The sequence below is a fragment of the Onychostruthus taczanowskii genome, unplaced genomic scaffold, assembly GCF_017590055.1.
Source record: "Onychostruthus taczanowskii isolate IOZ18803 unplaced genomic scaffold, ASM1759005v1 scaffold46, whole genome shotgun sequence".
In the NCBI taxonomy this organism is placed as follows: domain Eukaryota; kingdom Metazoa; phylum Chordata; class Aves; order Passeriformes; family Passeridae; genus Onychostruthus; species Onychostruthus taczanowskii.
In genome coordinates, this window is record NW_024502125.1 from 6,034,556 (window position 1) to 6,051,798 (window position 17,243).

The window sequence follows — 17,243 nt, forward strand, 5'->3', positions numbered from 1 at the left end:
ACCTTATATCTTCTTCATGTTTATGTCATGCCCTTAAATACTTCATTAAAATTACTAAGTTGAATTATCCTGTGTCCATGGTTGACATCTCTCAAGGAAACCCATTACATGAACAGTGCATTTGCTTTCACAAAGGGCAGACACTAAAGACAGAAATTCTGAGCGCAAGTTCATTACAAAACTCAACAATACCACAAAGTAATAGCAATGAATGGGCAGTAACCGCAAAGAAATTGTGTCCCAGAATGTAGGAAAACATGCAGTTTCCTATGACTGCACGATAAAATAATTATATCTATATAGAATCTGTGAGCAAAGATGAGAGAATAAAAAACAAACCCTACAACTTTTTCCTGACAAATATTTTTTTCTTCCTTAGACAAAACGTTCAGATGTCCTCCCTAATCAAAGCAGACATTGATTCCTCTGGATAATGAGTTATCACAGTCTGTTCCCAGTCTGTGTTTGCAGTAAAGAACTGCAAGCAAGACAGCAGAGATAATATCAAATTAATGCACAAGCTAAAATACAACCTGTTACTCCTGCTCCTGTTTCTTTGTCAGTGAGCATTTCTCTTTGCCATATCACTCAACATTTTTAACATTTTGAACAGGAAATTCCTATCAACAAGGAGTCCACCTCCCTTACTCATCCTACAGGAAAGCTCCAAGACTGTAGGTATTTGTGAGGGCTGTGCATACCTGAACTTCTGGTAGGTCTGTGAGAGGTAAGTGTTCATAGAAGACAGATGTTCGCTTTCTCCTTCAAAGAGTTTGTTAGAAGCAGCATGCTGGAGGACTTTTGCCACACAGCCTAGGTTCCTCCTCTGGTCAGGGTGTATCTGGCCCCCAGCTGTTATATCAATTATATCAAAGCCATCAGGAGCAACTATGGCAGGGTTCATGTAGCGATAGTACAGAAGGTTGCCAACAATCTAAAGAAAACAGAGAAAAAAGTTAAGAGATCTTCCTTTTGCATACAGGAGTGACATCTTACAAAACATGACCAATCATTTCTACTTCTAAATTAGACCATAGGAACAGGTGCTAGAAGAATCCTTAAGACGCACATTACCTATGGGGCTAACTGGAAGAATCTCTTACATGATACTCCTCCTACAACACCTGGGAACACCAGTTATGGAGTTTTACAACCACATTTCAATTTGATACTGGCTGTAGTTCAGCTAATGCAAGGCATGGAGTTAAACACAAACACAACTCTTCTAAATTTTGCAAGGTTCCGCTCTCAAGGCTCATTCTTTGAAGTGCTGCAGATAACTGGCAGCATTTAATGCACTCACTGATAAGGGGACCCATTACTTCTCAAAGAGACTGTACTGCAGTGCAGCCCTAGAAATCTAGAGAACAGATTTCCCAACCTGCAGTTTCTGTAACAATGCTGCAGCATCTTCTGAAGATGCCAACTTCAAAGAATTCCTGTTCTCAGAAACAGGCTGGACTTTGCTTTCTGAAGTTTGCTTTAGCTTGCATGTATGCACCTGCAGAACTTCCAGCTTACACATTTAAAGGTGTTCAAGTGGGTACTCCATTTGCTACCTAAGTTTTTTAATGTGTTGAGGAATTTTTTAAACTGTATTGCTGGAGTGATGGACAGTGAAGAATAGGGAAGTTTTGCTAAAATGAAAACGTTCTACTTTTAGAAACACACAATTAAACATTGATTAAAAGGGTCTTTATTGAAGTGCAAAATAGTCCTAATTTGACAGGGTTGTCAGTCTCTCAGCTTTTTAGAAGGCTTATGGAGCAATTCCCTTAAGTCCTTTGAAGAGATACCACGGCTGTGGTAGGGTAACAACAGCCACTGTGCCAGTACCATACCTACACTCACACCTTATTTTTCTGTCTGTACAAATGCCATTTCTACAAGTTTTACAAGCATCTTAAGTGTAATGTAATCGAAGTGTAGTATAATCTACTCAAACTTTTCTTTTAGAAACCTTCCTCATTGGATTTAAATTACAATTTCTTAACATGGTAACAACTTTAGATAGGGGAGAAAAAAGGAGAGGACTACAGTGTTCTCCAGTGAAAGGACTGGTGATCACAAGGACCTCACCACCAATCTAAGCCCCAGGATGATTCAGGTAAACTCCAGCCTTGTCAGTTACTATCCAAAACAGGTTGAGCACCCTCTTCCATAAGAATTGCTGAGCACCCAGATTAACTTATATTATATTATGGCAACAGAATTCCCTGCTCCCCTTCCTCAGCCCCTTTACAACTCAATAAGAAGTGCCAAATTCCTGCAATAAATGCTGCTTTCCCAGTTCCTTAGAATATTTAGTGTTAATAAAAATCTACTTTGTCAGTAAAACAACAAGCTGCTGGCAGTGTGCCCTAGGAAGTCTACCTTTAATAGTTCATCTTCAGTTGCATCCGGGAATTTCTCATGGAGTGAGCTCTTCAGAACTTTGGCTATGTATCTCATTCCATAACTACATGTAGAATAGATGAAAAGGCAAAATATTGGAAAAGGCTTAGGTGAAACAGAAAGCAATCATTCTAGTCAGCTTAAGTTACTGGCTTTATGCCCACTCCCTTGAAACACTAGAACGAGTTGATAATGGCAAACACAAAACGTTTCAAGCACGGGGAGAGGTTTGCCAGGCTGCTAAAGCAGGGCAGAGGCAGAGAAACCACTCCCTCTACTGGGCAACTCATCTGAGAGGAAGTATCACAAGGCTTTGAAAGCATGGAAAGGATTTGAAAGGATCTCCACCACAGAGGTTCAAGTGAACTGCACATGAACTGCCGCTTGGAGAGTCCTAACACAGCACTTACGGCATCATATTGAGAGAAGAGAATATGGAAGTGAGAACTTTGTCAGTTACTGCCCGCAAACTCTGAATAGATGATTCCAGTTTATTGACCACTTCTGCATGTGTCAGTGCTTGTTCTGTGGTCACATCGTATGGCAGTTTGCTGCAAAGCAAAAAAATAAACATGAAACCAGGTTAAATACATTTGAAAATAAAATATTTTTTTTTCTTCATAATAGAAGTCTGACAAATACAACTGAAGCTGGATTTTGTTACTAAAAGTCTTAGATGCTTTGGCTTCCTTTTTCTGGAGGTAAGTAATTTGATTAGTTGCAAGTGCACATGTTATCATGTACCTTCCCTTAATGACAAAAGCAGAATACAAATATAAAACATGAATCTCCACATCCCTATCCCAGCATAGCTCATCAAAAGCCTGGGACACTACTAACATGCTGTTAGTAAAAAACTTGAGAAACCGATTAAGTTGTTCCACGGCATAATCTATTACATTTACAAAGATCAAGTAATTGACTTTGGAAGGTCATGACAAGGAAAGTGATCCTTTAATTTTTCAGAACAAGTTAAAGCATCTGTTTGTCAACCATCTCTCCCCAAAATATCTCTGCTGGAGGAAGGTTGAGAAGGGGTGCATGGGCACAAGTACAGGACAATTTGTCAGAGAAAGAACAGAAGAGCAGAACTGAGGGATTCCTCATGTGTATGGTACAATATGTCCAGCTTCCTCACTCACCTGGCCTCACCAGTCTGCATTTCTAGCTGGTTTACCCATGCCTTGTAAACATCCACAGGACTAGTGTTGATTATGAGAGTCTTGTCCTCCATGATTTCCTTCACCACTGGGGCCAGGAGCTGGCGCAGAGTGTTCTGTCCACGAGCGCCTCGATTGAAGCTGACAACCATCTTAATGACAGTGGGGTTTCCAGTAACAATATCCTGAATCTGGTCTACCTTAGAACTGTATCAGGAACAGAAGAGTTCTGACTTACGTGCGCAGTTATCCATATTTTCAAATCCCACTTTTAAAAGTACTCTATTTCTACACTGAAACCTCTTTATATAGCCTATTTCTTAATGTTTTTATGTAAAATAAGGTGGTATATAGAGACTGCTGTCTGAATTCTGCATGCGTTACAGTAATGTCCCAGAACATAGCATAGTCCGTGGCAGCTATTTTACATCTGATTCAGACCCAAATACCTGTTCAGCCTGTATCTGTTAAGGGCATAAAATAACATTTCATTATTTCAGGATAAGCCACCAATCTTCACTTACAGAACGTAAGATTATATGAAGAAAGATAACACTTTCTTTACCCTTACATACTCAAGCACAAACCAAGAAGCCCTAGCATCTTTTTACAAGCCATTTTTTCATAGAGGAATACAGTCTGCCATAGAAAGATTATTTTTTCCTTGAATCAGCAATCACTGGAGGTTAAGAGTGACACCCAGAAAACAAAGTTCTCTTGTAATAAAATTATGTATGTAATTTTATGGTAGTTTAAAGATTAACCACCAGCTTTCTTTAAGCATGAAGCATTCATTGAACTGTCTAAAACATAAACTAGCTGAATATTTTTTGTGATTGCACATACGTTATCTCCTCTTCTAGAGCAGTTTTGAAGAGTTTGAGAAGCAGGTATTCTTCCCGTTGATTGGAGGCATAGTTGTACAGAGTGAAGATGACTGTATCCATAAATTTTGTTGATTTGTTTTGTGGCATCTGGAAAATCAGCTTTGCCAGATAGGTGGGATTAGTCTACAAAGCAAAAAAAATTACTTGCATATGGTTGTCCAGGACAAACTCCCCCCACTTGGAGGGCAGCTCTCTACATTTTTTCATTACTAAAGCAGTTATGTTGATTTGAATATATGTCACTTTTCCACGTATGTTTTTTTTTCTCCAAATCCTAGTACGTAAGAAACACGGAATACTGCACAATCAGTGAGAAGCTCCTTTAAGGATTTTCTTTGCAGTCTCTGGATAGTAACTCTCTGCATCTATTTGTTTGTTGACAATTTGATTTACCATATGACAATAGCTATCTACCAAGAAAACTGCATACTACATTCTTCTGTGGAGGGCATCTGCCCTGGGAGGATCTAAAATTCTTCTAGAAAAATGTCAGTGAGGTCAGATAAAAAAAGCACAAGAACAGATACATCATGTCCTGTGAACTGCACTGCAGACCATTTCCCTTCCACCACATGCAGTGTACGCCACTAGTGACAGTAATTTATGTGGACTACATGGAGGTAAACATTTCTCTTCAGACAGAATGTTCTGATGTTCTGTACAGACTAAATTACAGTCAAGCAAAAACCAGCCATATTTGCTGCACACTTTAAAAACAACAAGGATTTTCTCAATTACAGGAACTATTAGAAACTGACCATAGTGTCTGATGCAGTCTGCATGTTAGCTGGAAATACTTTTATAATCACACAATAATTAAAAAAAATAATAGTACAATATATTTCTAATTTTTCTTAAAATTAAATGCCATGTTAATTTTTGCATTAAAATTTACCTGTAGAAGGTAGAATAAGTGTTGATAAGCCTCCAATTTTTTTCTTCTCTCCTTACTCAAACCTTTGATGCCCTGTTTGTCAACCATAACCATCTCTTCCAGTTGACTTTTTCTCTTTTTGTTAAGTTTCTTACTGTGCAGTACCACATCCTGCAGAAAGATGACCAAAACTCTGGATTATATATTCACAAAACAGGTAGATTGGAAAAACAAACATTTTCCCAACCATGTTAAATACCATGCGGTATTACTCTAAGTGCCTTAATTAGCAAGTTTGTAAATTTTGCTGCACTACTCACTACCCAGTTTTTTAACATCTTCATCTTTCACCAGTGTGGCTTACTAACAATGATTATGTGAGGCCTGATCTCCTACACAGACTCATTAATGATTAATTAGCCTTGAACAAGCTGTTCAATATGATCAGAAGTCTGCTCTATTCTAACACAGAAAAAATGTAAAAGATTTTAAATCTGACAGATAGTTACTATTGTCCACAACTGGCAAAACACAGAGTCGTACAACTCAAGACAACAGAACAACATCACAAGGTAGAACCATGTCAAGATAGTGCTTCATTTACCAGGAGTGTTTTGACTAATTGAGGGTGACTGAGCACTAGAACAGGCTGCTCAGATTGTTGGAGATAATCAGCCATCCGGACGTGGTCCTGGCCAACCTGTTCTGGGTGTCCCTGCTTGTGTAGTGGGTTTGGACCAGATGACCTCCAGAGATCCCTTCCAGCCTCAGCTGTGGTTGTGTAACCCTGAGTTCCTTCCACATAGGGAAGTGCTCAGTGTGTGCTACCAAGGGAGCCTGAACAGAGCCTGCTGACCTGAAGAGTAATTCTGTTTTTCACCAGCAGTCCAATCTTTATGTCCATTAAGTTCAAATCCTTCTCCAGCTGTTGATTGGACCGAATTTTTGTAACCACTTCTTCCCTTAACCTTGTTACTTCCAGTTCTTCTTCAAAGTCTAAGTCACTTTGGTCCAAGAGGTAGGCAAATTTGCGCAGAACAGTCAAGGGTGGATTTTCAGCACCAACTACAGTGGAAGAAAATAGGCTTGTTAGTTGACTAACACCCTCAGGTGTTAGTTGACTAAAGCCCTCAGGAAAATGATCACTGTGCAGAAAATTTGAAGTTTATGCCAGTTAGCAATATTTTTGTCATACTTTAAAAGTATAGCTATCCAAAATAGTTCTGGCTGTAGAACAGTTGTGTTACAAACACTTGCACCTGCTTTTGAAGTTAAATAAGAGACTGAGAAATCTCACGTGAAATTTCTAAAAAGCCCTGACTGAACACAGTAACATACTTGCCCTCAAACACACAACATCCAAATGTTACTACTTACTTAGTGTTCTGTAGTCCTCCCTGGCCTTGTTTGCTCTAAGAAATGCTTGTATTTTCACAATTTGGTCATTCTGAAAGGGACCAAGATTAGGCAAAATAATTAGTTGCAATACACTTCTGCTCAGAAGCATACTGCAAAACTTGCACCCTCTTTCCTGTTTCCCAAAACTGCCCCTGCAATCGTACTACCACATTTTAATGCTTACTGTTCAAAATGGAGAAAAATTACTTACATGATCCTTGAAGTACTGTAGGCGGTTCCTGTAAGCTCTCCTTGCTAGCCACATTTTGACCCATGACTGAATCTGGAAATTCAATAAAATTTTAAAAATGTTAAGGGACACTGCACAAACTTTTATGTGTGTGTTTCAATTTACTTTTGCATGTCTGCTTCTGCAGGCATGCTGAACTTGTGTGCTCAGGGCCATAGATGACTGTACCACCAGGCTCTTACTGGCCCGTGATGAGATAAAGGGCTTTCCACTAAGCCACTAAATCAAGCTGAGTTCAAGCTTCTACCACCTGTGCATAACATTATCTTTGGAAATAATTTATACCTTCAGGTCTCAATTGTAGACCAGTCTCCCTCAAAAACAGGAGATCCTGTGACAATATTCCACCTGTGATCTACAATCCAATTGTGACGCAGCTGTCCCATTAGCATCTCAGAAAAGTGAGCACTTTTCAGAGAGAGAGATTTTTTAAAGGAAATAATACACCGTCATCCCAAATGTTTTCTAGTTTAGTGTTGGAAAGAGAGATGTAAGGAAACCTCTTTCAAGAGCCCCTCAAGTTCTGCAAAGCCTGTTGGAAGTCAAACACAGAGCTTTCAAGAAGCAATTTGCTTAACCTATCAGTTAAACGACTTTCAATGCCACACAAATTTCTGGAAAACCTTCAGCCTGTGCATGCTCCTAGTCTCTGATTCCCAGGTGGTGATGAACTATATCAAGGGATAAAGCATACTTGGCCTCCAAAACACATTTAGATGTTCTTACCTTAACAATAGCAGCAACATTGCCTTGAAGCACCTTTAATCTGTCAACATAGCTTTTCCTTTGTTTGAATCCTTTCCAGAAAGCCTATATTAGAGAAGGCAGAAGACCATTATACCTAGTAAGAAACTAATATTTATTAAATTTATGTAGCACACTAAAACCATTAACAGTGTTTATCTTTTAGAAAGAAGTCTGCCATTGTGATAAAGAGATAACTAAGGTATAAGTAAGCTTGCCTCTGTTTTTTACAGTGCCCTCATACATGTCATGTTAATTTCAACCAATCTCAGCACACTTTATTGTCCAGTACTGTTTCCTTCACCCTCCTGAATTCATCCTTACTCTTATCACCAGTACACATCCACATCCTTATCATCCCAGTCACTGGCTTCATCCCACAAGTGACTTCCAGCTCTTGCCCATTACTTAGCCTCATCCCCCATCCCTGGAACAGCAATGGAGTGCCTCAACCTGGGGACCGTTTCTGTCCATATGGATAATAATGATCAGGAATAGTCACCATGGGTTTGTAAAGTAAGCATGTAAGGGTAAGAGGAGAGCAGTGGATATTGTCTACTTGATGTCAGTAGGGATTTTAACACTCTTAACAACATTCTCATAGACAAACTCAGGGGTGTGGGCTGGATGAGTGGACAGTGAGGTGGATCAAGAACTGGCTGAACAACAGATCCCAGAAGGTTACAATCAGTGGCACAGGGTGTAGTTGGAGGCCTGTCCCTAGTGATGTCCCTCTAGGTTCAACTGTTTAACTTCTTCATGCATGGCTTGGATGAAGGGCCACATGACTCCTCAGCAAATTCAGAGGACGCAAAGCTGGGCAGAGTGGCTGATACCCTGGAGGGCTGTGCAGCCCTTCAGAAGGACCTCAGCAGGCTGCAGAGATGGACAAAGAAGAACCATCTGAAATTCATCAAGGGCAAGTGCAGTGTCCTGCACCTGGGGAGGAACAACCCCAGGCAGCAGCACAGCCTGGGGCTGACCTGCTGGGGAGCAGCCCTGTGGAGAAGGACCTGGGGGTCCTGGTGGACAACAAGCTGTCCATGAGCCAGCAGCGTGTCCTGGTAGCCAAGAATGCCAATGGCATCCTGGGGCATTGGGAAGAGCACTGCCAGCAGGTGGAGGGAGGTGATCCTGCCCCTCTGCTCAGCCCTGGTGAGGCCTCACCTGGAGTGCTGTGTGCAGTTCTGGGCTCCTCAGGACAACACAGACATGGAGCTGCTGGGGTGGGTTCAGTGGAGTCTAAAAAGATGATGAGAGGTCTGGAACATCTCCCTTACAAGGAAAGGCAGAGGGAGCTGGGCCTATTTAGCCTTAAGAAGAGATGACTGAGAGGGGACCTCATCAATGTCTACAATTGTCTGAAGGGAGCGTGTCAAGAGGGTGGATCAGGCTCTTCTCAGGGGTGCTGAGCAAAAAGGACAGGAGGCAATGGGCAGACAGTGATGCACAACAAGTTCCACTTCAATATGGGGAAAGAACTTCTTTACTGTATGGGTGATCATACACTGGAACAGATTGACCACAGAAGATATGGAGCCTTTGGGGATATTCCAGAACCATGTGGATGCAAGCCTGTGCCATGTGCTCTGGGATAATCCTGCTTGAAAAGTGAGTTTGGACCAGATGATCTGCTGTGGTCTCTACCAGCCCTACCCATTCTGCCACTCTGTTGCATCCAGAAATTGTCCCTTACCTATCTGAAGCCATATTGTTTTTGCCCTGGCCTCTTTTCCAAGTTAATTCCTTCAGCTGACTGTGAAAGAATCTAGCTCAGAAACAAACACTTGTCAAGGAACCCAGTGACAGGGATAGCAGGTACTTTTACTGCTGCTTTTGCCTGTCATCTCTATCAGCCAGTGACATCAGCCTTGTCCTCTTTGTTGTCTTTCCACAAGTCATTTCTACTGTAATGCCAACAGAAAGAAAACAGAACAACTGGTTTTACATACATTTCTCCATATTTTGAACCTATTCACACAGACTTTGAATTTCTCAAAGTACAATTCGTTACTGGGCTCAGACACCATGCTGGAAAGTGAAAAGTCAATCCCAATAACAACTGCTAGTGGTAAAGATATTTGTCATAATGAATTGTTAAGCACAGTTACTGTAGATTAAAAAAAAAATTCTTGTGAATTTTCCCTTTTGGTTTTTTTTTTTTTTTTTTCTTTTTTGAGTGGGTGGTGGAATGAATTGCTCCTAATAGGAGCTGGATATTTCACCATTGAAAACCAGTGTGCATGCCTCTGTCAATGTTTGCACCCTCAACAGAACATTTCCTTTTAGAGTTCAGCAAACTGGAAACATCCAAGAAATACTGCTAAAGAACACCAAGGCAGCTGCCACTCCCTGTCCAGCTATGACTTCATGGAGCAGAAACAAACCACTTCCAACTAGGGATAGTCTAGTAAGGAATGTATTTCTTAATCATGCTTTGCCAAGGAATTTTTGCTTCGATACTTAACAAATACCTTCTGGTCTTGTACTGTGCATAGTTAGGCACACCACAAAAAATCTGAGCAGGTCAGAACAAAGCCAGGGCTGTGCAGTAATGAGCTTTTCCCAAGTAACTTTCACTGGAGGTGGATACAATAGATTCTTTTGAAATTGGATATTTGCTATGTGAAAGCACTTATATTTGTAGATGTAGAATTTTAAACTGCTGCTGCTGGAAACAGGGAGACAGATCTGTTTGAGAATTTCATCAGTGGTAGTAATCAGTCACGTCACTGTTACATGGAAAAAGCAGCCCAAGCCACATTACCTTCTTGTTCTAGAACAGTACCTGTATTTTGATGGCAGATGGTTCCTGGTTTTGAAGATAGGCTTTTCTCTCCTGATAGTTTTTTCTGACTAAGAATCCCCTTGCTCGGGCTTGCAGCCCAACAATTAGATTTTCATTAGCAAGCCACAACTGCTCTCGATTGTAATCTGCTGTAACTTGCCCAGAAATGTTCTGTAAGAGATGATGGAAAAAGGTCATTTAAAAGACAAAACCATCCTGGAATTTGTACTATGTTCTCTCCATTTCTGTAGTTTATGTTCACCCAATCCAAGTCTCTCTGATTCACCCCTACATTTTAATCAGTAAGAAGAAAGAGCTATGTTGTTACTGCTGAACCCTACATGACAGGTAACTGAACAGCTTTCAAGCTTCAGTTTTTCAAGTATGCTATTTTAAGAGAGTATTGTTTTATACATTAGCAGGGCTCTGCTTTCCTAACACTTACAAGTGCCTTCATGGAGCAGACAGCTCAGACATCTAGAAATACTAACTGAAGCAGCAAGTTCTCTGTTGAGGACACTCAAGTACTGCTGCATTCAGAATTTCAGAAGGACTTACACTGACTTCTTTGTGTAGAGGAGTAAGCCTGTAACTTAGGTGAGCTGCATTAGAATATAGAAGAACAAATTACTCAGAGGGTTGTGTGATCTGCTTTGTTCTATTTCACACTAGTGCAAAACCTCTACAAGCAAGGGAGATAAAATAGCACACTCATCCTCTTGAATCTGGAGAATCAGATTAGATTTAAACAGAAAATGGTGGTTCCACCTGCTCACAAATACATCATAAAATTATTTGTTATAGGTCAATGAAAAGTCCTATAAAAGGATATGGAAGCAATCAGACTTTACTCCATTGGTGTGTGCTGATGGTCATTAAAAAAATGCTTTAACTTCCAGTAAGGAAACCACTAAATCATTGCCAGACACTAGACAGGAGACTGCTGCCTATCACTGTCTGCTTAGATTTAAGTTGCTGCTCTTGTCAGAAGCAGATACTGATAAAGTGACCTTCAGTTTAACCCACCACAGCTTCTTGATAATTTCATGTCTCACGCTCTCTCAAATGTTTATGTTGCGTTTGCAATAAAAACCTATGTTTTAGCCACCTACCTGGATTTCTTCACCAGTTAACCATGAAGTTTTTGGTACAACTCCTCTGGGGGCAACACAGGTACCTTCCTCGGTTTCCACATTGTAATAGTAATCATACATGCCTTTCATTACAAGTTTAATCCATGGACTTTCACTGGAACCTAAAAGCAGTTCATACCATTAGTACACATTTGTGTCCTGTTTCACTGACAAATTGCAGCTCTCCCTATTCATTTCCCCTCCTTATACTTGCTGTGAACCCCTTTGACACACAAAATCTCTATAAATCTTGGGCCTTTTTGTAGTAAGGATTTTCAGAATACCCTGCTAGGTGGATGAGGGTCATTCCTCTAGAGCAAACCTGACACCCTAATGTGTCAAGTTAGTGCTCCTAAAACATCTTACATCACCACTCATAAGTGAAACAGACTGTTTATGAAAAATATTTTTCTTGTCTTCTGCCCAAATTCTGGACTTGCTAGTACCTCACACATGACATTTCCTATATCCACATAATTTTCTTGCTTATTGCTTTGGTAGACCAGTGTGCATCCTGACAAGCAGGAAAAACCTCATTTCCTCATGGACAAAAGGCCCCAAGGTAAAATGAGTAAGGCCTTAAAAATACTCATGTTGCAAAGTGAAACATGCCCATCTACTGCAAGAACGGGTACTACGCTGACAGTAATTTTTTTGTAGCCATTAGCTAAACTTGGCTGCTGTTAGGTATGACCAGCTTTTGCAGCTCTAACATGACAAAACATCCCATCATCTGCTAAGAACAGATTCTAGCCCCAGATTTTGCTGGTAACTGCTGCTCTGGCAATGCACAGGGACCACAGTTGGGCTGTGAACACTGTCAGGTACTGATCTTGATCTTTGACTGAAAGACTGATGTGTGCATCTCTGCATCTGCCAATATGAAAAAAATTGTCAGCAAGTAATAAGAGTTTTCTGAGGGAATGGACTAATCTATTGACAGTCACAGAGGAGCTGCCCTAAATTCACTCAGAGGCAGGTTTGAGACTCTAGAAAGTCTCAGCTTGACCTGGAAATCACTAGACTTATTTCTCAGCAGGTACTGTGGTCTGCATTATGTGTGCAACAGTACAACATCATATAAAATGCGCTTGGAAAAGTATAACATTTGTCAAAATATTTTGAAGCAGCAGCTGTCTCCCTCAATTTACAGATAAATCCTGTTCTAGCTTTCTGGTTGCTTCAGTGATATGGACATGTGGAACTGTCCTGTTTAGGAAGTTTTTTACCTTCCGTAGTTTTCATGTTCTTGGCTTCAGAGAGCTTCCTGAAGTAGGCTTCAGCACATTCAGGAATGACTCTTAATCCAAACCTTGACTGCAGTATCATCAGGATTGGCTGTGAATCACCTTTCTCCAAGATCTTGTTAATCATTGTTATTCCAACAGCCACTAGGGTCAAACAATAACATAGAAAAATTAAGTGTCTTATACTCTATGTACCCATAACTCTAGCCTCCAGAAACTTTGAAAATGGACTTCTAACACTGGCACACACAGACAACATGGCATTCTCAGCAATTCAGTGCTCTACCCATTTTCAGCTTCCTTCATGCTTGTAAGGACAAGTGTGTTAGGTAGAAAGTGTCTGCTCCACCCAGGCTGTGCACCCACAGCACAACTGAGAGCTGTCTGAGGACACAGCTGCTCCCCATGCAGGTGACAGTAGGGCAGGGGTTGAGGATGGCAAGCACCCACACACTCAGCCTGCCCTAAGAGACAGTTCATCATCCACTGATCACTTGGGATCAAGCCTTCTAGGAGTACATGAAGTAATTTGGTTACAAGCTGTAAACATCTGACATTCACTTCTACTGTGCAAAATGGGAATTAAAACGGATTGCCTTCAGGAAATTCTTGCAGCAGCCTACTCAGCATCGTGAAGCAACCCTTTCTTGAACTTGCCTCCTCAGGAACTTGTTTAAAGCTAATTCATGGCCTTGAATTTGCCAGAGATGCTGCTTTTGCTTTCAGGGCATATAAAACCACCCTGAGAGGTGATGCTGTGAAGGGTGTGCAGACTTTGATGTTACATGGCATTTACCATACTCTAATTCAGGGCTTCCTTGCACAGATTCCACCATCACTGAGGGAACAGATCCCACAACACCTGGCAGCATACATGTGGAAGCACATGCCACTCCAAAAGTACCTTACCCACTAGATGCTTAGGCTGCTTTAGAAATCACTGCTCTGGTCTTTAAAGGTGTTCCTTCACATCTAAAGTCACGATCCATACACAGAGGAACAAGTGAATAGAGCTAGAACATCCATTCTGTGCTTTGAAACACACCTCTGCCCAGCACACACATGTACTGGAAATGTCTTTCTATCATTGCTCTGGCACTGTGATATCCAGGCATTGGGCCTCAGCAGCAAGGAAGCAGAAAAAACTGGGAAGCCACACATTATAGCTGGCTGCTGCTGGCCCCATACTCATACACAGTCCCAAGTGCCTCATGAACTCTGTTCAGCAGTATTTGAATCTTTTCCTTCCTCTATTTCATCATGTAGTTAAGGGTGCTAGAAGATATTTTTACAAAGACAAAAGAAAACACAACTTAAGCTAAGAATCAGTTATGTAGGTCCACTGCCATCTGGCTTTTCCTCATCTTTTAATTAATTATATTTGTATTTTTGAAGGAAAATGTAAGAAAAGTGTTTATCAGGTAAAAAAAACTCAACTCAACAGAAATTACTCCTTTCATTTTAAATGCTAGCAATTAATACTGTGGCTGTTGCTCTAGAGAAAGGCCATTTGGACCCTGAAAAATCCTAAGATAACTGGGGATTAGCCACCCCCAACTGCCAGAAAACTGTCTGCTCCAGTCTGCTTCTCTAGCAGTTAAGATGCCAGTACCAGATCAACACTGCAAAGGGTTTTTTTTTCCACACCCATCCTCCCTTTTAAACAGCTGTGATATACAATGCTACAGTTGTCTTCTGTGATAAGCCTGAACTCCCAACAAGGCCAAAGATCAGCTTTTTCCTATAGCTTGGACTCTCTCAGGACACACAGACTTCCTGCTTTGACAGACTCTTCCTGTGCAAGACTGAAGTCAGTGCTCAAATCTACTCCTGCAGGCTACACAGCTGATATTTGGCCGATCTCTTTTTGTCCTCCACTTAGATAAGGAGTACAGTGGTTGAACTTACTAAAGAAGTGAAGCAAGGTGATGCAAAACACAGAGCAAGCACCACAATGACTTAGGAAGTGCACCAGCACTTACTGAACACTTCTTCCTAAATAAAGGTAGAAGACACAGTGTCCTTTACTGACAGGAACGACTGTAAAAGCCTTTAAAAATTTTAATAGTGTACCATTTACTATTTATATAAGGCATAAAAGTTAGTTTGGAAGTGATCAAGACTGTTTCAGTACTGCTGCCAGTATCTTCTCTTATTTAATTGCCATTACTGCAGCAATCTCAAAACCACTTTTTACACTGAAAAATACATCTTTGACTACCTTGTGAAAGTTTTGGAGCTGTTTGTCTTTCAGAAATAGTGCCTGTGTGATAGATCAAAGCAAAGTTCCTTTCCAAGTTGTGATCAAGCTGAACTTTCAGTTTAGACTACGTGAACACAACATGCAAACTTCCTGAGACAGGATGTGTTGGTTATAGGAAGTATCAGGTTCTGTGCCGTGGGGAAATGTTAAATCTCAGGTTTTAGCTGCAAAACTTTAGAGCTCTTTAAGAATGTGCTGCACTGACAGTGCTTCTTTTCAACTTACAGGGTACAGTACACAAAATTAGGGTTTTTTTCCTAAAAATGAAATGTTAAAACAGTTCCACTGGGCATTCTTGATTGTGAAAAGCTGTGCATTTATTACCAACACAGATTATAAGAAAAGATTTTAGTACAACAACTAGATAGTGGATGGACCAGTGATTTAGCATTAGCAACATTGCATGGTATTGCTGTATGAATTATGCTGTCCTAATTTCTGCAGGCTGCTTATGATCATATTCTTAATGTTTACACCAGAGAACATAAACGAGGGCATTTTAAAGTTGATCTTTACGTTTAACTCAAATCTGTTTATAAGCTACGCCTTTCCTTCCCTTCTCTGTGCTCATGTTTCCTCATGGCTCCGGGTGGCGTTCATGGGAAGCAGGTTTTTCCACAAAAGAAGATATCAGCACTCCTGAGTACAAAAGCTTGGTTGAGACAATGTGTGTGTATCTGATCCTGTCTCAGAAAACACAAGCCCAGTGCTTTCTATGGATATGTGACCTACAAAAACACTTCACTGATCTTCAGTATATCTGCCTTGTTATGTGAAGACGATATTAGTTGTTTAAGTAATTTCTAAAGTTATAGTAACACAAAATGCAATGTTCCTGTAGCAGGGATAGGTATTTGTAATGTCCATCTGTGTTCTCTTCCACCCACAGCTTCCCAAGCAGTAGCTCCTGACAGGGATGGCTGAGCACAGCACTGCAGGAATGCACCGACTTCAGCACTTGCATTCACAGGCTCCGAAGGTGCAACAGAAAGCAACACTGACTCACCCCAAGGCAAGTGAAGCAGAAGGCTGTCCAATGCCCAGTGCCTTGTCTGTGCTGTGCTGGACCTGGCCTGGTACAGGCGGGCACATCACTGTGCTCTCCAGCGTGCCCCATAAACCCAAGTGGTGCTTGCCAAAGTTTATTATGTATTACGAATATTTTTTCTAAAATTATTATATTCAATCAAAGCTTTGACAAAAGGTGTTGAGTGCATTCAGTACACAGCACTCTGACAGACTAAGCCTCAGCAATTTTCCTATAGATTTCTTCTTGAAGAGCATATACTTTTCAAAAAGAGCTAGCATTCCTTGTACACTGCTTTAAAAGTTAATATGTTCCTGATTTTTGTTTGTCAGAGATCCACAAAAGACAATATAAAGAAATATGAAAAAGCAAAATTGTAAACATAAAAATTTGCCCTTAAAAGATGCATAAATATTTTAGTCCTAAATATAGCAAAACAAGCTTCTGAACAGCATATCTGTTCTCATTCATATATTTCAGGAGCTACATGAAGATACACTGACATGAGAAAGATTGGTCATGATGTAAACCTGTATAACCAAATCCACTGAATTATTAGACACACCTTAAAGATTACTACTTTAGACAGAACTAACACCACTCCTGTAGTTTTAAGTCATCTCAGTTTTAGTATGACAAAGAACACGCATTAATTTCTTTTCATGTATTTAAAGGGCTTGCACCTTCCCTGAAGTGGAAAATATAAATTACCAATTTCATTTTCCCAAGACCAAGAAAAACAAGAGCAGTGGAGATGCAGGTTAATGCTTACAGGTTGCTGCTTCTTTTATGTTGTTATTGCTGTCATTGATTCCTCTTTGTATTTCATCCAGCCACAAAAGCGCTGATTCGTCTTGAGATTCCTGGAAAAAGGACAATACAAAGCCTTGAAAAAACTGAATAATAAGAGTTGTCTCAATGTAGTGACAGAGCTCCAATATACAATCTTTCCTTTGCAAAGCTCTAGAACACAAAAAAGGATTTGACTGTTTAAAATCATCAATGAAACTCGTTCATATTCTATTTACTGACTTGAAAAAGATCCTGTTCAGATACAAATCTCTGAAAGTTTTGATGT

The 17,243-nt window shown here is 40.4% G+C and overlaps 1 protein-coding gene across 1 annotated transcript in view; it reads right to left on the bottom strand.

Moving 5' to 3' along the window:
- IQGAP2 (IQ motif containing GTPase activating protein 2) overlaps nt 1-17,243 on the bottom strand; it is a 122,828-nt gene that overhangs the window by 11,372 nt on the left and 94,213 nt on the right. Inside the window, exons 16-29 of the mRNA XM_041414630.1 lie at nt 16,938-17,028; nt 12,858-13,019; nt 11,608-11,750; nt 10,496-10,666; nt 7,690-7,773; nt 6,925-6,996; nt 6,693-6,762; nt 6,172-6,380; nt 5,337-5,486; nt 4,401-4,564; nt 3,537-3,761; nt 2,805-2,945; nt 2,374-2,458; nt 702-934 (exon numbers count right to left, since the gene is read on the bottom strand). Of these exons, the coding sequence (XP_041270564.1) occupies nt 702-934; nt 2,374-2,458; nt 2,805-2,945; nt 3,537-3,761; nt 4,401-4,564; nt 5,337-5,486; nt 6,172-6,380; nt 6,693-6,762; nt 6,925-6,996; nt 7,690-7,773; nt 10,496-10,666; nt 11,608-11,750; nt 12,858-13,019; nt 16,938-17,028 (2,000 nt within the window). The remainder of the gene's footprint in view (nt 1-701; nt 935-2,373; nt 2,459-2,804; nt 2,946-3,536; nt 3,762-4,400; nt 4,565-5,336; nt 5,487-6,171; nt 6,381-6,692; nt 6,763-6,924; nt 6,997-7,689; nt 7,774-10,495; nt 10,667-11,607; nt 11,751-12,857; nt 13,020-16,937; nt 17,029-17,243) is intronic.